The sequence below is a fragment of the Diadema antillarum genome, unplaced genomic scaffold, assembly GCF_040938485.1.
Source record: "Diadema antillarum isolate AM-2024a unplaced genomic scaffold, OU_Dant_1.0 seq00000372_RagTag, whole genome shotgun sequence".
Taxonomy (NCBI): Eukaryota; Metazoa; Echinodermata; class Echinoidea; order Diadematoida; family Diadematidae; genus Diadema; species Diadema antillarum.
In genome coordinates, this window is record NW_027271372.1 from 248,480 (window position 1) to 272,813 (window position 24,334).

General features: G+C 40.2%; 1 protein-coding gene across 1 annotated transcript in view; it reads right to left on the bottom strand.

The window, feature by feature from the left end:
* Nucleotides 1-8,041: 8,041 nt before the first annotated feature.
* The window catches only part of LOC139731445 (receptor-type tyrosine-protein phosphatase delta-like), a gene marked incomplete at its 5' end in the record, with an annotated part of 81,077 nt that continues 64,784 nt past the window's right edge, over nt 8,042-24,334 (bottom strand). The window contains 15 exons of the mRNA XM_071642329.1: nt 8,042-8,574; nt 9,363-9,498; nt 10,069-10,223; nt 11,152-11,277; nt 12,122-12,256; nt 12,638-12,714; nt 13,919-14,012; nt 14,894-15,179; nt 15,525-15,679; nt 16,608-16,733; nt 17,382-17,681; nt 18,127-18,224; nt 18,847-18,950; nt 22,361-22,530; nt 23,373-23,685. Coding sequence (XP_071498430.1) covers nt 8,509-8,574; nt 9,363-9,498; nt 10,069-10,223; nt 11,152-11,277; nt 12,122-12,256; nt 12,638-12,714; nt 13,919-14,012; nt 14,894-15,179; nt 15,525-15,679; nt 16,608-16,733; nt 17,382-17,681; nt 18,127-18,224; nt 18,847-18,950; nt 22,361-22,530; nt 23,373-23,685 — 2,341 coding nt within the window. The remainder of the gene's footprint in view (nt 8,575-9,362; nt 9,499-10,068; nt 10,224-11,151; nt 11,278-12,121; nt 12,257-12,637; nt 12,715-13,918; nt 14,013-14,893; nt 15,180-15,524; nt 15,680-16,607; nt 16,734-17,381; nt 17,682-18,126; nt 18,225-18,846; nt 18,951-22,360; nt 22,531-23,372; nt 23,686-24,334) is intronic.

Sequence of the window (24,334 nt, forward strand, 5' to 3'; positions counted from 1 at the left end):
AAAGATATATATATATATATATATATATATATATATATATATATATATCATGAATATTGAATGGAATGAAATATAAACAAAATCACAGAATCTGATGAATATTCATTAGTTATATCTAGTATGTGCCATTCTGACAGTGTTCCATGATTATTAGAGAACGTTCAGATTATACCTATCGGTGGTGGATCCACGGAGAACCACACCGGGCGCACGCCTCCCCCTTTATTTTTTGTTGAAACAAAAGAAATAAAAAGAAAAAAAATGGGGAGGGGTGCGAGCGCCCCCCTTTAATTTTGGAAACGTGCCCCCTCTTTACGGAATTCCTGGATCCGCCCCTGCCTATACAAGTCCTACAACAAGCATCTGGTATGTAGTAGTCATTTAATCATCTATTTATCAACAACAAAGAAGTTTATCAATCAAAAGCCAGAGAGAGACACACACATGAAGCCAGGGTAGAGACCCAGAGAAAAGAGGACAAGTTCAAACATTGATGTAAGTATGAAATTTTATTAATGCTTAACAAGGGTTACTTTACATGAACAGGAGAGACACAACTGCTTTTAGAGAGGAACAAATAAGTATTGTGTACAAATGAAATTTTAAGCATATATACATGTAACTTCTCTTATATATCGAGAAATAACATAAACTATTATGTTTTCATCTTCTAGACAGCAAAATATGCTATGCACAAGTCATCAGAAAAATATGACAAAAGGAACACCAGCAAAATATGTACTTTTTTCTTCTCAGATATAGACTTAAAAACTTACAAGTTATGTTGTGATTCATGTCAAAAAACAACTGTACCAAAATTTACATCTCTTATTACAGTTTATGTTCATTGTGAGGTTGGCTAAAGTCAAAAGAATTCAAACTCTTGGGATACATATGGGATACAGACATCTAATGAAACAAGGTGAATGGTAACAAAACAACACCACCTTGTCATTTAGACAATGTACACAGAAAGAAACTGAAAATAGAGTTCAAAACATATTGTTTAAAAACATTCATTCAACTTTCATACAAGCAATCAGACCTGAATGAATGGGCTTTACATTACAGGGATGAAACTTGTATGTTCCAACATAAACTGTTGAAAAACAAATGTTAACTCTACATTCTCTGGCCACCATATCACAGATACTGTGAATGATAAAATACTGCGTACGCCATATATTTCGCGCTTTCGTGTCACGGGAGGCAACGTCCTTCCGAGTTGTCAAACTCATGATTATCAGTTGAAGTGCAATATACACACTGCGTATACAGTAACTTCACTCCAGCTTTTTCATATATCTCCGTACGCACGTCGTGAGTCTCCGCAGGTCTCACACAGTAGGATGGAAGGAAAAGAAGGGCATAATGAGTTGTGAAACACGAATGCCGAAGCACAACTTTTACTAGATGAGGCAGATTTTATCCTTTTTGGCTGGCGTCTTAAGTATTCGCAGAAGGAAATAAGCGTCAAGAAAAAAGGGGCAACAGTATTAGAGGGAGAAATAGAAAAGTATCCATAGAAGAATGAAGATAGATCATAGATAGAAAATATGAAGAAATAATGAAAATTTAGATACAGTCAAACCTGTCTATAGCGGCCACCCAAGGGATACGGGAAAAGTGGCCGTTATAGACAGGTGGCCGCTATAGACAGGTAATCCAACTTTGTTTGCATTGCCTACATGTACATGTATCATCGTTGTATACATATACATGTACATGTATGTGTGATCATGCATAGAACAATGCCGGTGCACAGTCATGAAGAAAGCTTAACACTAGTGCATTATTGTGACTGAATAAGTGATGAATGCAACGGTGGCGATCACTGAACGTTGCCCAGAAATGACTGGCACGGCTAAAAAGCAGAAAAAACACCCTGAATTATCGGCTCGGCTACGGCTGCATCGGGTTTTTGGCCGCTATAGACAGGTTAAACTCTACCGCGGAAAACAAAATTTGTGGCCGCTGGCCGCGTTAGACAGGTGGCCGCTATACACAGGGTCTTTAACACGGCTTTTCTCTCGGGGGGATTTTTCAGTGGCCGCTATAGACAGGTGGCCGCTATAGAGAGGTGGCCGCTAAGGCAGGTTTGACTGTAGTTGAAAAGAGATATGAGAGGGAGATGAAGAGAGAGAGAGAGATAGGGATATATAGAGAGAGCCTGAAATAAAACAAATTTACATTTTATGCCGATTATATGCAAATATTGCGTATGGAAAGATTGTACCATTATTGCTTGAAAAGGGGAGTGCCAGGCAAAGTCTATACACCAAATGATGAAAACAACGTGGAGTAATGCGTGTTCAAAATTGAGTCTGAACAAGCTGGATGCGTTTCACATACACACATTTACAATCATCAAAATATATGGTTTCTGCACAAGTGTTTGTTACTGTCTACACGTATATGAATTTATATGTTGGTAGACAGAATACTACATATGTTTCTTTTTCTTGTTGTATCTACAGAGCGATTCTTTTCATATGTGAACTACACTATTGAGTTAGTCTTGGTGGTAAGAAATGGTAGCTCCATCTCTCATCTGACATTGTATTTGACAGTCATACAACAAAATGCACGACTCGAGCTTACTAGTACGTGTCTACATGTAACAGAGTTTTCCTGATAAGGTCTGAGTCCGAGACTATAAAGGCATCGCCTTCACGCATGAAGCCAAGTTCACATACGAGTGCATACACAGGTTGTACACCACAGGGTGCTAGTCTTGAAAAACTAGACCTCTACAACAATCAAATTATCAGCCAAGGGGGTTTAAACCAAAACACACGCTCTAACATTCTCCTTAGTCAGGAACAACGGCGAGAGCAGATTGCAGGCTTCTTTTTTTCTTTTCTTTTTTTGGTGGCAGGCACAAGATTTTGAGTTCTTCATACCTTTTTTTGAACGACTTTCTTTGTCTTCCAATCAAATCATCAAACAAAATTGACTGTAACAATGTCTACATGCTCCTTGCGAGAGCTACACAAACTTGGCAGTTTCCTCCAAATCTACAGGAACGCATCAACATCGCGTTTCTGTTTGTCTCAACGACTCCGTCACAACTATGTTACATGTATAAATACAGCATGCTGGGCACACTTTCATTCTTCTTAAAAGTCTCTTCAAATTACATCAGGGTCAGACAACACATTCTCTAAAAGAGCCATTAGTGCCTGGGGGAGGGGGGGGGGGGGGGAGAATTTGAAAAAACAAACAAACAACCAACCCACCCCCAAAACAGATTTGTATCTTCAGTCAATGCAAGCAAACAAAGCCAAGGTAGTTAACTGTACAAGACTCAAAAGAGAGAATTAAAAACACGCAAAGCAAAACTGATTTTCTTGTCATCGAGTCACAGGAATCTCGCTGTAACATCTCTCTACATCTATGTACACTACCGCGTCGAGTCGTCACAACGAACATTATCAACATGATAAAAAGGAACGTGAATACAATGATAACGCTGGTTTTCACTATAAGTAAGAACCCACACAAAGGGATGTGAATCGCACGCTGCAGCTCATAATTACTCTCCTCAAAATTAAAAACGAAAAAATAAAAAGAGCACCATTTTTGTTGACATTTCATAAGGACGTGGGAATAACCCCACCAACCAGAACAAGCATCATTTGTTTTAGCTTCTTTTTAGAAATAATATTCCACACTGTGATTATTCTACTACTCAACTGGCAGTAAGAAAAAGGAAGGCTGCTAAGAATCAAGTCTGCCATCTCGACAGTAATTAACAGATTCAGACACATGTGAAATGGCAGTCAACTGCTTGAGTGTACAAGACAAAGTGTCCAACATAGTCATTTATTTGCACGAATGTAGCATGGAGAATGCAATCCAGTTACGGTGCCTGGTGTGACAGAACATGTCCGACTTTGCCTACTGCTGCAAGCTTCATTGTGAATACACTGTCAATGAAGTCAACTGCACTTGAACCTCTCCCTCTCTCCGACTATGAAAGCTGCAATTGATAACAAATCACAACTAAACCTACGAATCTTTGCAAAATTTAGATCGAACAGTACATCATTTTGCATAGATAATTACATCCAAAACAGATGGCATATCACTGTTATCATAATCATGAGCAACTGTGTCATACTTGCTACCAAGTCATTACAATATTAAGGTCTCTTGGTAGTCTGTTCTTAGGGATAATAAATAGATAAAGAAAAGTTACATAATCACATCTAACAGTGTGTCACTTTCATTTTCTTTGAATTTGGTTGATCGGCATGATCTTGGCGAGATTGGAATTTGTATCCTCAACCATTCAATATGAATGAAGGCAACTTGTTTAGATGTATTTCTTAATTACTGGAACCATTATTGGATGCATCATAATAAAGAGTCCCATGCAGTTTCCGTCACATTTTACGTAACCCGTCGTGATGAGCAATGAGGATGTACAGGGACTGCTCTTACATGCATTTGTGCCACACGATCTCCACTGATGCATGAAACTGCATGCTTTGATACATGAGAAATGGGGACAATGGATAATACACACACAAAGGACAAATAACACACAAAGACAAACAAACAAACAAACAAACAAACACACACATACACACAATCTATATGCTAGCCTACAGTAACTTCAGATTTGTGGTAATTTTTTGCAGATTTCAGAATATCAGACTCCAGTCATGCCAGACCCATCTGAGTGTTTTTTTTTTTTTTTGTACCATCTTACCCTTTATCTCCTTTTCTTTTCATTAAATGCAACTGCCATGCTCCGAAAGCACACTGAATTTGCAGCCCTTGCCTTTTGTCACCAAACATCAAAAACTCAGGTTCCATTTAAAATGGACTGATTAGAAATATATAGAAAGAGAGAGAGAGAGAGAGAGAGAGAGAGAGAGAGACAAAAAGGGGAGATATGCGGCATACAGACAACACACAAGTTTAATAAAACTTAACGCCAATAAGCCTACTTTGTTTTAATATCATATATATATAAATATTTGTATGTACACAAACAATTTTTTTTTTTAAATGAATGCTGCAGCTAGACATTTATGACGTCCCCGCAAGAAGTTGATGATGTATCTGTGAACGGCACGTCAGTTGATAAAAGAGCGAGCGGAAGTAATGATTTAAAAATTGCCCTCTCACGTCTTGACAAACTGAATGGAGTCAAATTTCTCAGGGAAAATGCATACCGGTACTCACAAATACACAGACAGACAGACAGACACACACACACACAGACAGTACGTGCACGGAAAAACTTCAATGGATGGTGAAGACCCAGCAGAGGAAAGCCGACGCCGTCGTCGGCTCGAACAGGGTGGAAGAAAGCATGGGGACATCCCAAGAGAGGAAGATAAAAGATTGTGAGTGGGACAGCTGAAACGTGATCTCGAAAACATCAGTAAAATCACAAATAAAAATCTTCAGGAATTATACGAGTGTTCTAAAAATACTGTTAACTCCAGCAGAAACCTATCATGATGCAAATTCACAACAGAATTCTACGCTCAAATGGAGTTTAATACTAAACGTCCTGGAAGTCAAACATACAGGTATCACTCTATCTTATGGAAAAAAAAGAACAGGCACTAAGTAAAAAACAAAACAAAAACAAAAAAGGTGGGAGGTAATGTGCTTGGCTTAATAACCTGAAGTACAGAATACATATGACGGTATTAAAACACATCTGGCAACAACAACTACGGGAGGAGAACACGGAAACACAACAAACCACCAACACGCACGTACATAATACTGCCGCTTGGTTGTTCCAGCATTAAGGAAAGGAAGAGAATTCCGCATATGATGCCTACATGATACCATCCTATCAACTTACTGTGTTGGTAAATACAGGAGTACGTAACATAATATATATATTTCGAAAATCATAATAGCGAATTACAAATACAATACACATTCTATACATGAATACAATCATTTAAAATGAACACATATATTTCTTGCAGATCAATTTTGCAAAGTCTTGCACAACTTCTTCACAGTATCTTAAACTCAGACGAAACATTTACATTCTTCATGTCTCTCCCTCTCGTTCTCCCTTTCTCACAAAGTTACTAGCAGGCTCTGAAAATGGGTTGCTAGCAGTCTTAATTAAGTACAATTAACATGAAACTCTCTTCAGAGTGTAATAAAAATCAAGATGTAAGAGCAAAAAATTTGATTCACAAAATATGAGGGGCAGTTTTTGGCCACCAACTCAAGTCATTTACACATATACTACAAATCGATAGAACTTTGGGTGTACTAAAGAAATCAAACTTCAACTTTCAGTGATGTACATTTGGTTTGGTATCTGTGCGCAAACGTGCACATTTTTTTATTTAGAAATATGGTACTGGAGCATTGTAGCTTGTACTCGAAACACAGGATGTACTGTTAAGACTGTAGTACTGTGACAATTTGCGCCACTCCCTACAAAATTCAAAAAGTACTGGAATTCGCATGAATGCTGCGTGAGCCATCCACATATACGAGACTGATGAGACTTTTTATTTCTTCTCCTTTTTGTCAGCAGTACTGGTTGTCATGTGCAGGTATGAGTACTTGAGTAACACATCAAAGTAATCAACGACTCGATTAGTCCCAGAGGGTGCGAGAAGACATGAGTTATACACTGTTGTTTTTTCTTTTTCTTGTTTTAACTTGCTGGACAGTTTTGAAGATAAACATAATCTCTGTATAGGTGGCATTATTCCCTTTCCACCTCACAGAACATATCAGTATTAGCATTTTTGCTCTAGGTGAACTCTGCTATACTAAAAGTGCCCTGTCTGATTGTCGAGGTCCATACTACTTTCACGTCTCTGCCACTAGAACAGACGGCAAAACATGCATTGCAAACCACGCACACACAAAACCGAAATGCGTCAACCGACCAATTCCCTAATTCTTTCCATAACCGAACTCTACACGAAGTAAATGAAAAAATGGCGAGCGTTTTGTACAAAGTGCAACACAGCCCTCTACTGCTCCTGGGAAGATTGATGGTGAAGTCCATTTTAGAGCAATGGTGATACGAAAATGTAAAACAGTTAGTGGCTAACATAGGCTTAGATGGTACTATAGTCAAGCTTCATGCACAGTTGCAAGCTTCTAGCACTATACACACTTAACATTCTCACTGCAGCTTGGGGAACCGTTTCCCCATAGGTCTGTAGAAGATCAGCGATCGGCAGCGCACGTCTCAAAACATTGTTCTCGCCTGTTACAAACATAGAATACGATGACGAGAGAGAGCAGAGACGGGTGTCGAAGGCAAATTCAAATTCCAGCACGAATGTAAAGCAAAAAAGAAAAAAGAAAAAAAAAGAAGCAACTCTGCAGGAAAAAACAAACAACAAAAACCCCCAAACTGCAACAATGGAAGATACATGAGTTAATGTTTATGCAACAATGTCGTACATACGATGCTAGCCTTCCTACCAGTCTTTTTTCTTTCTGTACAAGAGTCTGTCTACTACGTCTTCTTCTGCAAGTGGAATACATACTGGTCTGTCTGCGATTAACAGCACTCCTTCTTTTTTCGTGCAGCAACGTGTTGTCTTCTCCAGTCAAACTGAGCGAGTGTGAGCGAGTGTCTCTGAATTTTGCCCGACTCTGCACGAAACGCTTCTTTTCTGAGCCGCTGGTGCAGACGCTCGCATTCTCTCACTCGCGTTCTTGTCCTGCTCCTCTTGTCATGCTTCAATGTTTGGAAATTGTCCACTGATTGTCTCTTTTAAAAGGTTAAAAAAACAAACAAAACAGGACATTAAAAAAGATAAAACGACGACATCATCATGCTCACCTCGCATTATCCACACTTGTGTAAAGTATCTCAAAATATATATATCGTCTTTTTTCTTTTGTTGTTGTCGTTTCTTCAATGCATTTCAGAATTGATGCATAGGGCGGACATGCATGAACCACGGGGGAGAACGTCTCTGTTCTTCTCACAGAGCTCTAATCGCTAAACCACATGATTGAAGTCAACCACAGATGCATAGATGAATCCACTTGGTGAAAAATCCTGCGCGGTCTACTCTTCATGGGCGGCACCTCCGCGACGGCGATCGCTTCCGCAGGACAACAGGAAGAGTTTCTAACCTCGGCTTGGAAGAGGATGTCGTGGTCACTCATTTTTGTTCTTTATATTTTTTGCCGTCGCAAAGTTTTTCAAGGTAAATTGGTCCACGCCGGTCTTCGATGACCGAGCCCTACGATACCGTCACTTACTTATCAATTCATGAAGACAATCTTTCCAAACATCTACTAAGGTCCATCAGGCCTTTTCCTTGTCTTGTTTTTCGCAATTTTTTCGGTTGATTAGCCTGGTGGTTGAGGAGAGATGTACATCCATTGGTCTTAGTTTGGTACTTCACACTTTTTTTTTCTAATATTTCAAGAGTGGCTTTGGATTTGTTTGTTTGTTTGTTTTTCCTCTTTCTCATCTTGTTTATTCACTTGAGTACTGTTGCTGCAGCCGCTGTTGTGGAGGCTGGGGGAAGGAGTCTATGTGTAGTGATCAAATGATCCAAGGTATTCCAGTGCGGCATGGTAGCAGAACTGGTACTGGTCCTAATGCAGCATGGGAGAAAACAGACAGAGAAAACACAAGTTATACACAATTACATTAAAAAAACTAAGATTACCCAATCCCCCTAATCCCTATTGAGCATAGCATGGTCGTCCTGTTGCACTACGTATGAGGCACAGTGCTACAGGTGCATCTGAGTGGGCATGCTAACTGTAGAACAAAGACAGGTTTGTGGAGCCGTTATTCAGGGCTTGACACTAGTGGTGGTCTGGTGGCCCTGGGCTACTAAACTTTTATACGGGCAACCAAATTTTTTTGTTGGTGGCCCGATCAGGCATCTAAAATTCAAAAGGAATTTTTATATTTCCTTATATTACGGGCCACTATATTTCTTTTGGGCCACCAAAATTTCATATTTGAAGATTTTAGTGACCCTAACGGGCCACCAAAGAAAACAGTTAGTGTCAAGTCTTGTATTACTGAATGCTGGTGAAAAGGCTTGGCAAGTTTACAAGCCAGGGCAGAGATGGGGTTAAAACAGACTGGCACATGATTCTTGCACAGCACGCTCTCAAGAGAAGTTCCTCCCACAATCAATTATTAACACAATCATGCTACAAGTTGCGTCGTTCCGCTTCACAGAATGTGTCGCCTCACAAACATCCCACGACAAATGCCAAGAGATTGACAACAGGAGTTCATTACCCCTCTGCATGCCATATCAATTTCCTCTCCACAGGCGTGTGTGTGTGTGTGTGTGAAATTTGAACACTTTGACCTTTTGGCGAGGAAAGGGTTAAGGAGTGACCAAAGGGGTCTGTCCGCCCACCTCTGTCTGCACCATGGCCGGCCGCTGGGTGCGCAGCATCTTGACAGTCTGGAACATATCCACGATGCCCTCGTACCGCATCCGCTCCAGGACCACGCTGAGGGTGATGAAGACACCCGTTCTCCCGACACCAGCACTGAGGAGAGGTAGGAAAGAGAGGGCGTACATCAATCCCTGAATTTGTTGAAATCTGATAACTGTAACCTTTGACAACTGCTATGGTGATAGCGACAAATTGAATTCTTGCTGATGACTGTTTCGTTGCCAATTGCTCTTGATAATGACTTATTTTCATGATGAATATTGCACACTTATATGCTTAAAGATTACACATCAATAGGCCTATAAAAAGGGCTATGACTTCAGTTGCACTCTGTCAAAAAAATATTCCCACATGTTTATCATCACTACCACCATCATCCTCATCATTGTCACTATATCCATCATCATTGTCATCATCATCATCATCATCATCACCAGCATCACCACCACCACCACTACATTCACTACCATGCCTACTAATACTATCACCACCTTGACTGCCACAACGTCCACCACTGCCTCTGGCAGTGCTACCATGGCAACTGGCACCATCGCCCTCACCCCTGCTGAGATCCTCCTCAGCATCCTCCTCCTCACCATCACCACTCATCCATCCTTGCCACCATCAACCACCCAAAAAAAAAGGAGAAAATCTGGGACTGACCTGCAGTGGACAGTAATGGGGCCCTCCTGGCCAAACTGCTCCTTGGTTTTGTGCACCTGCCCGATGAAGTCTATAAACCCTTCCCCGGACTTGGGCACTCCTTGCTCGGGCCAGTCTGTGAACTGGAACTGTCTGATGGTTCTCGACTGACCATCCTGTTTGAAGAGAGAGATGTAAAAATTTGAATAGGGGAATGAAATCAGTGTGGATACCACACAATCTCTACATATCACGCATCCTTGAAAGTCTATGAATTTGCCACAAGAGTATGGTCCAGTTTGTCCATGGTATTACGCATCTCAGTGACATATTCTGGAAAATTCTCATGATGTATTCCACGACAACTTATTCAAACAGTTGGATTATGGTGGACTTTGCACCTTCACCTAGCAAAACTATTCCTAATGGGTATGTTTGATACATTGCTCTGTCTTTTCCAGCATCATATGCTACTGACCATCACATTTGCGCTTTGACGGCCCACTCTAATCTCTCCAGATTTGTTTTCCTAATCTCTTCAGATTTGAAACCCCTACTGTCCATTCATCTGGTGACTGACACATAATCATCCTGAACCAGAGGTACCAGCATACATGAGACTGTGATTGTCCTAAACAACATTTTGACTGCAGATTACTGTTGGTGCCTGCATATATCGGGACAAGTACACATCCTCACCCCCTTCCTTTCCTGAGACAAATATCACCCTCAAAATACCACTCAGGTAAGTCCATGAAACTATTCTCCATGAATACTACTATGGTTCAAATGTTGAGTTGGTTGAGATACATCATCAAGATAGAGCATTGGGAAGGGCTAGTGAGGGGGAAGGGAGCAAGTCAAATGGGGGGGGGGGGGTGCATTAATCAAGAACTGGCTTATTGATATAAACAAAAATTAGACAAAAACATGCTGTGGCCTCTACACAGCCACAGGTTAGAATCTGAAGGCATCCTGCCCTACTGACTAGTCGGCCACTTCTGAAGACATTTCGCACAAGTGTGGTGAGAGGTGTGTCTACCATCTGATACAGGTGGTAGTAAAAGATACAAACTATGCATGGAGGGGGAAGTTGTTCCGTACCCTTGCGTCGGTGACCTTGAACTCTCTCAGGATGTACTGCGGCATGTTGTACTCCGACATCGGGTCAACCACAAAGTACTGGTAGCGGGCTGACCTCTCGGCTGGCCAGTACTGGTGACACTTCTCCTATATAGGGGAAAGGGGGGGGGGGGGAGAGGAGGAACGTGGGTGTGGTAGATTGTATGAAGTACCGGTAGCAGAACTCATATTGGGTGATTTATCCCACTGAAGGAATGGCAGGAGGACAAACTCATAGAAGCTAGCATGACAAAGTGAAATATGAGATTGTACCTACATGGGACAATGAAAATATTATACATCACACATGGAAAAGACTACCTTAGATCTTACACATCTATAACTTGAGGGAAGAGCCAACTCCAGAGTTGTTCCAACATGGTGTACATATTGTACATCGAATAATCATAAAGCACTGATACCCTTAGTGGAACATTCATGGAAATATATTTCCAAATAGAGAACGCTCTGCATAAATGAGTGCTACACAGTAGGATTCTCCATGAATTTGAATAGAGTTTGAAAAAAAAAACTTTTTATAAATGAAAAAAAAGTTTTCACATCTTAATCACATCTCCTGGTCAATTGGGTAAAATCTGCTCTTACTGACCTAAAGCAATTCAGTGCAGAGTAATATAGTAAGAATTGTTATCAATCAAAAGTTTATAAAGTTATGGGGTAAAGAGTTCTGTACACAAAAAAAAAAAAATGCCTTACTGAGCGCATCAAATCTTAACCATTAGGTATGTTGTTTGCCTGCATAATCATATACTATATACGCAACATATTTAGCAAGTCTAAAATGCGTTTACACTGCATTCATGTTGTAATCAGAGTTAATGTTTTTGAGTGTCCTTAGATTCATGAATGGCACCTGCATCGCAAAGTTTGTGAAAGTAATAATGGCAAGAAATATATGGTGTATATAGTAAGAGAGATAGGATGGACGTACCCTTCCCATCTCTCTGAGTTTGGAGAGCATGACGATGATGGTTGAGTTCTGCTCCCATAGCATCCTCCAGAAGTCTTCCGTCGTCTCGGCCAGAGGTCCCTGGGTGGCGATGTAGGCGTTCCTCTGCCGGTAGCCCTGCATTGGAATGAGGGGATGGGAAGAGGGGTCGGGAAGCATTTCAGGTATTGTCAGAAACCGGATCCATGGATATGATAACCTCACATCAACATGATGTCTACAGAGTAGTACAGGAAGAAAATTTTCTCTTCTTTCTTTTTTTTTAAATTTCCAAGTGCATTGCTTAACTACATTAATCTCTTGATACGGAAAACTTTCATCGGTTGGGGATGATGATATAGCAGGAGGATACGTCTTCTAGCAACCTTTACCGATTTCGTAATCACTTGGCATTTGAGAAAGTCTACAGGAGTTGATGAAAACTCACCCACAAAATTGCTAAAGGCTGGTAGAAGCCATAACCTGCTGCCAAAAGGGCAGAATAGAAATAATTCTTACATCAATGTGGCTGGCGTTGATGTAGTCTGAGCCTTCCACTCCTCTGATTGGTTGAAGACACACCCGGTTACCCTCATCTGTTGGCAACAAGAAAAGAGAGCATCACAGTGGTTACTCTGATGTCTACAATCACATGTAAAAACTAGAGAAGCACTCTGAGAGCACAGACCTCCGCCAAGCATGCAAATCATTTTCACCACTGATCTTGTTCTTCCATAGAGATATCAGTGATTTCCACCCATACGTACTTATAGCATTGTGTGCTGAAAGTCGCCTGATTTCCCAATATAGAAGCCTTTGTTATGTCATAAACCCTCAGCTGCACGGCGCGCCTCACCCTAGCAGAAACTAGAGCACGCGCTTTAGTGCGCGCATGCAAACCTCAAATACGCGCAGCCTGAACCCCCAAGTTCATTGACCCTACCTGCCAAAATATCAAAAATCCTTCATAAATTCCCCCAATATTCTCGAATCACTACCAAAAGTTAATCGTTTGTTACTTGTGTCATTCTCAACCTTTCCTGCAAGTTTCATCCCAATCCGTTAACTACTTTTTGACTTATTTTGCACACGACAAACTAACTAACAAACAAACAAACTAACTAACTAACTAACTAACTAACTAACTAACTAACTAACTAACTAACTAACTAACTAACTAACTAACTAACTAACGAACGAACAAACAAACAAACCAATGGTAACGAAAACATAACCTCCTCCCTTGGCGGAGGTAAAAAGGAGCACTGTGCAATCACAAGTACATGTACATGTATGTCAAGTGAGCAGTAATCCCTTTAATGGTCAGTAATCCATTCAATGGTCAGTAATCCCTTCAATGGTCACCTTGGTCACTGATGGACAAAATCAAAGACTACAAATGTCTTATTGGAATGCTCCACTGCTACTTTTGACTACGTACCTTCGGGATGATTCTTTGTCTGTTAACACTATTTAAAGTATTTTGCACTTCTACACACATTCTCTGGGACAACAAACATTCCGCACTGTAAGAGACAACCAGGATGGCTGTTGTTTAAATACTCTATAGAAATGATGGGTGTGTGTATCACATTTTTCAAAGAAATAACTTTAACATACGCATCGATTTACATATGATTGATGGTGAAGTTACTACTAAGTAGTAAGTTACTGACTACTTTTTCAAGGGCAAACACTAGAAAGCGCAGAGTGGCTGTTTGATTACTAATCTTCACTAAATGGGAATATTGCAAAGTGAGTGAATGACTAAACACAATGACTTGTGTATGACAAACTTACATGGCTGGATGTTGAGGAGTCTGTTCTTGAATTTATTTGCTGGTATATTGGCACTGACGAACCTCGATGGCTGGGCCTTTTGACTTGCTAACCGCTGTGGAAGAAAGAACAAGACAAAATATTTAATTCTTACTTTCAAATTAGCATTTAAAATACTGACATCACTTCACATACTCAAACACACAAACTTACTGACAAAAAAAAAATGCATTTCATTGTGGGTCATCTACGTGATGCATTTCTGTCACATCAAAAATTACATTTTTAAGATGACTGTCATTTTCGCATCTACATTGTATCTATGCTACCACTGAATGAATGCTGATGAAATCTGGGTCTGGCTCATGTTACTGTAAAAGTGGACATTTTCGAGCATTTGGTGCGACATGAAATTAGCACGAAAATAAAAGCATGCAAACTTGTAATTCCCGTGTACGTGTAGTACATATTACCAAAGCCCGTAACTGACATGGCAGCAGTGGGATGCTTGAAGTGCTCGCTAAATTTTCTAGATTATCCACAAAATTAAAATAACAAATTCATCTCACCCATCCGAGTGCAAAAAACTTAATCATGTAAAAATTTCTGCTTTTACAGTACATCGACTTTGTACTCTGCTATGACACTCGTGACCTTACGTGAGACACTTAATCCTCCTTACTTCTCTCAACCAGTAGGGGTGAATACATGGGAACCTGAGGGTAAAGCAAACATTTAATTTAGCTAAACTTAGCATGTGTGCACAGCCGAGAGGCAATGTGAGTGGAATGATCCGCAAGGGAGTTGAGTGAAAGCCCTTCACATGCAGGTTTGTTTCTTGTCACTGTGATTGTGACATGTTTTAGAGCACTCTGTGCACCATGATGATGCAGAAAGACACTATCTAAAAATCAACTTCTAAAACTGCGCTGGTTTCTGACCCAGCAGGACTGGAATCAAACCAAAGCCGAGCCGTTGGCGTCCCAGTGAACTCACCTTGAACTCGTTCTCCATGCCGGTGATCGTCTCTCCCGGCTCCAGGGCTGTCAGCTTCTGGATGTGGCCGTAGAGGTTGCGGGCCGGCACCTCCGTGTTGCCGCTGGCAACAGCCTCGTGCAGCGCCTCGTGGATGAAGATGTACTGCTCCTCCGTCTGCACCATGTAGTTGCGCTGCGCCCGCAGGCAGGTCACGTGACCGTAGATGTCCACCGTCTTCTCGTGCTTGATGCGCTCCAGCATGGAGTCAATGACGATGTAGGCTCCCGTGCGACCAACCCCAGCACTAATGGTACAGAGAGAAGAATGTTAATTAGATTGTGAAATGAGAAATCATGAAACTTTACCAGTGCCCCGATCATATGAGTGTGACACTGCAGGAAAGACTGAATAAGCCTAGAAAAATAAGACAAGTGTATTTAACACATAGTACATAATGTCACAACAAGGTGAATATCTTGTGCATTTTCCTGCCTTGCTCAAAAAATGATAACATTAATCATTCATGTGACCTTCTGTGGCCTTATGTCAAAAATGGAGAACAGAGTCTATGACTAGTAAAGCAGAGAGAGAAACCAAACAGGAGGTATGTCTGAACAGACCAGTCATATCTAGGACCAGTGCCCCTTACCTGCAGTGGACCACAATGGGACCAGCATCTGGTGGGTTGCAGGACTTGACCCTGCTTACAAAGGCTAGGACCGAGGTGGCGTGCTCGGGGACTCCATGGTCCGGCCAGGCCGTGAACTGGAACTGTTTCACCTCTCTCTTCTCCATGGTTCGATTCTGCGAGGAGAAATACGGATGACTCTTTTGATTAACCCATTGGAGATTAGTCTCGAGCATACTTGGGCAGGTGTCCATGGGAAGTACGTGTTATAGGAAAATTTGCTTGTCCTCAACAGTTTAAGATCGGCTTGCAGAGAATGTGTAGAATATACCCTTTACTTTTGAGAGTGCAACCAGTATCTCTAATAGGAGCAATTATCTCATGTACCTGGTGAGTCAAAACACACATTTCTCATCAAATGAGAACCAAAAATATGTCATTACAGTGCAAAAGTAACCATCTCGTTTTAACATAAAATGTCAAATGATGATATTGTATCATGACGGAACAAGAACATGGCAAGGTACGCAACTACATGTACTCATTAACTTGGAGCAGGTGAATGTTCTTGAATGACCTCTAACCACTGGTATAGAATGGTCATATATCATATGAATAAAAACAATGATGATGCTGAGACAAGTTATCTGAATATCAAATTCAATATAATCATAACTTAAGAATTTGCATCACAAATAGTCTACAGTTTTTGCAGTTAATAATGACTTGTTTTCAAACTGAAGACGTGCAAAGACCTTTTAGTTTTTAATTGAGCTTTGAAAACAAAAAATGTCTGGCTTCCTTATTAACAAAGCATATCCAGGAAACCAACCTTGCTGAAAAGGCACATTTTAAGTGGAAAAAAAGTGTTTATACAATGTACCATTCCAGTGACAGGCATGCAAAGTAACACAATATGGAGAAAACAGTATTTTCTGTGAAACCTGCAATATTTTTTGGTAAAAAACATTAAAAAATACTGCTCCCCCCCAAAAAAAGAATGGAGTTAGCATCTCTGACTGAAACAGATGGAAGACAACATTTCAGATTATCAGGGCAGCATTCATATTCTCCCTAGAGTGAAATGAAAATGGCAGTACCCACCTTGAGGTTGATTAAGGCAAAGGATCTGACGGTGTAAGTCGCCAGCTCTGTGGTATCCAGGAGAGTCACCTGAATGAAGCCATATTTCTCCTGGTCTCTGCTAGGCCAGTACTGATCACATTTAACCTGCGAGAACAAGATTTTTAACTCAGTTTGATATTTACTCCATCTGCAATGTTCTACATACTGTTTATCTATGACCTCACAAATAGACTGACTAAACTGAGCAATAAAACAACAAACTGACAGCACTGAAACCAATCACTTTTAAAACAATTTTGATTATCAATCTGAGAATTACAAGAGATTATATGGGGAAAACAATTTCTGAGATCAGTTAGAGGGGCTTCAACACTTACGATAAGATGTACTGATATATCAAGGAAGGGATGATTGAATCTGATACTGCTTTCAGACGGAAAAATCCACACACACAGGTTTACGAAGAATCTCAGATTCTCATCATAGCTGATTAATGATTGTTGTCACTATGGCAACAGTCTGGCACAAGCTGTTAACATTGACATCATTACCACCGCAACTGCACTTGTTGAAGCATAAAACAGTTGCAAGCCTCGTGATGAAAAAGATGGATATACATGTGTATGGGAGGGAAAATTGCCAGAAGTTAGTGACTAGCAGACTCCCCCCCCCCCCCCCCCCCCCCCCCCCATACGACAGACCGCAGTGACTCAGGTGACGGATAGCTCTCCACGGAAAGAGAGACAGCTGATGATTGACAACCGTCACAAAAAAAAAGAAAAAAAAACCTACCCTATTTCTCTCCTCCAGTTTGGTCATCATGACAATGGTGTTGGTGCGCTGCTCCCACACCATCCGCCAGAAGTCCGCCATCGTCTCCAGGAGCGGCCCCTGGGTAGCGATGTACGCGTTCTGCTTGCGGTAGCCGTCGCAGTAGTTGGCGTTGATGTAGTCGCTGCCCGGCAGCCCCTCCACGGGCGACAGGATGACGCGGGAGTGGTCGTAGGCGATCACGTTGGCGTAGCGGTTCTTCGGCTTGTTCGTCTCCAGGTTGGAGTGGTCCCAAGTGAACTGCTGGCCCGGCTCAATGGACTAGGGGATGGGAGTGATATGAAGGAGGGTCTTTTGACTAGCTGCTTTCTTACATTCCACACAACAGTTCTGATAGGAACCACCAACTGTACTTCATTTATTTTATTCATAGAACAACCACTTCATGCTATCCTATCACGAAATTTGATCAAAACATCATCTTTAAAAGGTCTTGATGTACAAGTTCCTCTCAAATGTCATGAAAACTGTGGCCAACAGATAAAGAAGTTTATCTGTTGTGAAGCAGAGAAGTTATACCTATATTAGCCATTCTTGGATCTCTAACAATTTTACACATGTATATGTGGATTTGTAAAGTAATAATCTCATATTACATCCCTAATATATACACTAGCATATTTACATCACATCCTATATAACACTCTAAGATGATACATACAAAAAGCAGTATATGGCAGATGACATCTGACCTTTGACCCCTTACCTCGTATTCCTGAGAGAAGAGCATGTTGTCATTGGCCTTCAGCCTCTCGATGTGCTCCGAGAACTGGGAGACGGGGATGGGAGGGTGAGACATCATGGCTGGTAGGAAGAAATTGAGAGAAAGAGAGAGATACATATATATAGCATGAATATCACAGATATGTATGTTTACCAAATATACACTTACATGTATATATGTCACATACATGTATACACAATGTTTATGTTACAGTTTTGCCCCTCCCATCAGTGGTTTTCAGTTCATAATATCAACACATCTAAAGAGTCAATATCACTTCAAGATATGTGTATCACAAAACAAAGTGAACAACAAAATAACACAGAGGAGAGAGATAAGAATATATATGTCACATATATGTTATGTTCTGCCCCTTCCATTACTGTTTCCTTTTTCAGTATATAATGATATCACCACATTTAAAGAGTGAATATCACTTCAAGATATACTTGTAAGTGTGTCACAGAACAATGAGAACAAAAGAACATAATAGGTCTCAGTCAGTCTTCAAAGAAGAGCACACATCTTTCTCTCTCCTTTCTCAATTGTACTCCTCCTCATTTTGCAATAAGATTTAAGGTTTGAATCAAGAGTGATGGAACTGATCCTCCACTCGATTCTGGGCTCCCCCTTCCCCTTTCGAAAGAGGCACGATGTGCCGAGGTTGTTGACCCTGCCTGACCCCGCTCCCTCAAGACTCACCTGGTGTCTGGTAGTTGAGTCTCCTCATCTCCACCGGGTCAGCCAGATTACTCTCCACAGTCTCCTTCCTCTTGCTGGGGCTCTGTGGGTGTGGCTCTCGTCGCCTAGGAGACAAAGGCATCACCAGTGACGTGACTACCGGTATCTCCCATTCTTTTCAGCATTTGTTATGTTTTAATGTATTCAATTACAATCCTCATTTAACAATAGAATTTAAAAAAATCAGACATAGAATATTTTGATTTTTCATTACATCAAGCAAAAGTTTGTTAGAAACATAAATGTCATATGGGTAAGCTTAGTAAGCAGGTGTAATGATAACTGATTGGTAGTGTTAGATATACTTTTCTGTCTACAGTAACATGATAAATTATGATTGATGAACTATTATACTAACACAAAACTACATTGTCTACAGCGGACAGGCAACTAAATAATATAAAGTAGTACTACTACTGAGCAAACAAATTTCATTGCATGCACCACCATTAAAAAAACAAACAAACAAACCCTCTTTCAACTATCATGCAAATGCAAATTCAATAAAGCAAACACATCTAACATGTTAGAATCACATTTTCTCTCCAAAATACCAACCGATAGAAACATTCAAAGTGACATGACAATTTTCAACAAAGGGCAAGCAAGCCAGGAATGGGGGGAAAAAAAAACCCTGCTAAAATTCCACTTGTTTTTGTTTTCATATATAAATTCCTATGATGTCCTGATATACAAATTGTAGATAGCTATCCAGCATTATCTTAGTTGATGATATGATCATCTTTTAATAAGAATATTACATGCACTTATTGCTGGAAGGACAAAGGTATACATATATATTCATATTTTTTTCTTCCAATCACTGCATAACCAATGCAGCAAGTGCAAATTAAAATGAGTTTGTGTGCTTTATGAAAAATCAATATGGTTGCATGTACAACGTAAGCAATTAATGGTAGTATGTGAGATTGGTTATCTTTTTTTTTTTTGGTTTTGTTTTGTTCAGTTAGCATGTCATAGTTACCTCCTTCTACAGATGGTTTGGGTTGGATGAGAGGGGAAGATTCACCGGGCAGGATGGATGGCAATCATCACATGGAGGAGTGGGGAGAGTAGGGGGGAGGGAAAAGGGTGTCATTAGAGGTGGCTCACGGGTTGGTTAAGCCTCAAACTTATGCAGGAGTTTTTGAATTAGAGCAAAATGTTTTTATTTCTCTTTCTTCCGATTTAGCATGTTGATGGATTTTAAAAAAAATAGCATGAATTCTTACTAATCAGATCTTACATGAATTTCCAAAGGATAATTTCTTCACATCAAACGAAATTCTTGCATCAGTTTGTTTTTATTGGAAATGATTGACAATTTTTAAAAGTTGATGTAGGGCAATTTGTCAATCAATTGCAATTATTTCTCCATCACAGCATAAGGTGATAGGCATTCTTACTGACTTTTTACATTTGCTCTTTTTGATGATATAAAGGCATATCCATGGCTTATGTGAACAGTACAACAGGCATTCAAAGTCCACTGAACTTTCTATAGCACATTCCAAAAGAATAAAATTCAACAGAAATCAGACTTGAATTTCAGATAACTGACAGCAACTTCACATAAACGGTTTCTTCAAAATTACCAAACTATTTGCCTATTGTTTGCATGAACAGATTCGATGGCTTGAAGTGTTTGATGGGAATGTAACAATGCCTTAAAATACTGTGGTTTAGAACCTTCAAATGAGGTATGGTACATCCCAGACGTTATTGTTAGGGCATCGCTCAGAATGCATATTCCTATGTGCTCTCACAATATTGGCATGTTTGTTTCTAATCACTTCATAAAATTGCTCTGAATGACCCCTGTTTTGTAGGAAATATAGGAAATAACAATTGAAATTTTGATTTGTTTTTAAAAATTACATATCAGTAAAGGCAAACTGAATCCCTATGCACATGATGTTTAAGGCAGTATAATGGGCAGAGACTGGTGAACAGATCTCTTCATTAATGTAAATATTTACCTCCTGCAGATGGTAGGGATGAGAAGGGAACATTCATCGGGCAGGGCAGCAAAGCAAGGTAATTTTGTTTTCGGGGAGGAAGGGAGAACGGGGAGGGAAGGGTATTGTTAGCAAAGCACATGACTGATTATTTAAGCAGTGCACAAAGAATAATAAATTAAACACAATAAAATGAACAAACACAGAAAACAAAGCTGAGAAAAATCAAATACTGTACGAACATAAATATGTTATTTTGTAGCATTTCCTTCTTTTTTTTTGCCGTAAGGATACCATACATGAGTGTGATGTATTGAAATAATATAAATCCATGATACACATGTCTCATGATTTTTAAAGGAAATATACATACACATGCTGTAGCGCATTCATAAAATAAAAAGGTATATAAAACAATATGCATGTGGGTCAGTGTTTAAGCATGTGGATTAGGCATTCTATTTCAATGGAGTAACATTGATATGGTACATCTAGTTCTCTGTCTTGATGACTGAATACTTGTCCAATGGTCATGAAATTGAGACAGAAATTGGAATATTGACTCTTACTCCTGAACCAAGACCATTGTCATAAAAATTATTATCATCATCATCATCATCATCATCATCATCATCATCATTCTTTTTCTTTTTTTTTGAGAAGCAAGATGGATCTGGTGTCAATAAAATCGCCGAGAACCCATCAAAGCAATCCAACAAAACTCCTGATCTTTCTTCATGAAATATGATACTCCGAGATAATTGGTAGGAAAACATGCACATGCAAATTTTATGGATTCTTCTGAGTCAGCATAAAAGTGCCAGCATGCACAAGTCCTACACAAGCCATTATGATGAGCAAGCTGATATATGTCATTATAAACGGACGCACATATATATATATATTTTTTTTTTTTCCCTTCTTCTTTCAGCATATGGTACATGCAGAGAAATAATGGTATTGCTATGGCATATGACCATATCTTTAACCATGCACAATGAAACTAATTGTTATGGTCACTTTTGCACCAATCCTATTTTTTTCTTACTTTTATTAAAGGGATGGGTACAGTCTTTTGGTTGAGATGAGATTTAAATTTTAACTTTCTGTGAGATAATTAGAAATTTTGAAGTGGCTGAGATATCCAAAAACAAAGTATAACTAAGTAGTCCCAATAAAAGATGGGTCTCACCTTTTATTAGGACCTCTTTGTTTTTGGAAATCTCAGCCATTTCAAAACCAATATTCATTAAATAAATTTCAATTCCTCTTAGAACTGTGTGCTCTTTTATATTTCATGAGACCTCACTTTGCATTGCACTTTAAAATGCTAGCATGAGATATTGTTTGATGTTAACAAGGAGCACACTTTTCAACAATTGCCAAATTTTCATCTCCAAACAAAAACACAGAGGAACTGAGTTCCCAGGGCTGGCAAGCAGGAGGACATTCCCTGCAGAAGGGGGATGGGGGCTGGACTGTCAAAAGCTTGACGCCACCACATCCCGACGTCGTACCTGACGATGAAGACGATGAGGAGCACCACCAGCAGAATGACCACGATGCCGCCAATCGCCGCAGCGATGTAGAGAGTGAGGTTGTCCTGCTTGGCCTGGGCGGTGGGGGAAGGAGGAGCAGGCTCCGCCTTGACGGGAGCCGAGTAGGGGCTGGAGGTCTCTAGCTCAGTCTGGAAGACACACACACACACACACGGACAAAACATCCAGGGCATGCAAAAGTCAGTTACCATTTGTTTCTTAAATCAATATATTAACCTTTCAAAATTTGCATTAGGCGGCCGTGTACACGGGCAGTCATCTTGTCAAGCACGTTTGCTCCTAGCGATCACCCCTGTGACCAGTTTTAGTTGTTTTATCACAAGGGTACGCGGGGTAATCTTAGCTAATGTCATTATAAATAAACAATTTGTTCTATCATATGATTTGCTTAGAAAACAAAAACAAAAACAAATCCCCACATATTTGAATCTACCATTGAATATTTATTTGTTATGCATTCATGTTAAGTGTTTCGCTCTTTATGACCACTGCATTTTTCTCCTGATATTTGTGTCATGAAAATGTTGCGGGAATAAAATGAACTGAAATATTGGTAATGGGTGGGATTTGAGATATACATATACTACTGGAATGAGATTTCACACTCACACTGACACACTTGCAAATTGTACTGCTACTTCTATAGACTTCTACTACTACGACTACTACTACGAAGACGACAGCTACATTTGTTTTTCACCATCAGTGCAGAAGATTGTTTATGATGGCAGCAGCAGTAGCATCATTTGCTGTAACATATTAAATATTAACATCATAACGATTGAAATTATTTTTGATCACCCCAACAATGATATCAATAAAAGAAGAAACCCCCCCCCCCAAAAAAAATGAAAACATTTAAGACATAAGCGTGAAAAAATATTCCAAACATTGCTGTGGGTCTACCATTACTCATCGCACTGGGTATTATTTTCAAATGCAAGCATTGCAGAAATACACATAATCTCACCTGGTTTTCGTTGAGAACGACAGCGCGAGTGAAGAAGACGTAATACTTCCCCTGTTCCAGGGGCTTATTCTTGAACCCGTTAATCTCGCTGTTGTCGCCGATGACAAAGGACGAGGGCAGCTTGTCGCCCATCAGTTTGGCGGTGATGTACGGCTCGCCACCGGTGGTCGACTGGCGCCGATCCCGCAGACTGCGACGGGCGCGGGCACCGCCGAGGAGTTGGCTGGTCTTGATGTCATTGGGAGATATTGCCGGTCCCAGTGGGGTGCCGTTCTCGTCGAGCCCCAGCGGAATCACGATCACGTACATGAAACTAGGCAGAGGAGAATAGAAATCAAACATCACACATCTGCTTGCACACCTACGTGAACAGTCGCTGGCTTTGACAACGACCACTCTCACTATACTTTGGGAGCTGCCACTTTGGGCTATGAGCTTGTCATGCCCAAATCCTGTACAGTCACTGTACAGCAAATGGCAGCACACTGTTCAAATGTGTTTGACTCCCAGTCTTCGACACAGTCATCCAAATGCTGTTCTAGTTGTGTCACAATGCTCATATAATCATAATGTTCAAATGTCATAATGCTAAATAATCTTCTAGTCTAGCTTCAAGTTCCCATTGTTTATTTGGTGAATGAAAAAAGGTCCAGACTCTCAGCAATTAATTTCAATGATGCGATATTATTAAAGAAACTTACAGTTGAATATCTGAACGATGAAACATAACTGCATTTCTAAAAATAAACATTGATTTGGCCAAAAAAAAAAAATCACTTTTGATATGACTTACAAGATATGAATTAAAAGTAGACTACCATTAATTCGCTAATCAGTGAGCGCGCTCCCTCTTCAAATTTGGACGTCTCATTAGTACGCATGCATATGGCCAGTGCGTACTCTTGTGCCTGTAAAATCTCTTTGGCTGTTCTTTTTTTTTTCCCTCCTCAGTAAAGGTAAGA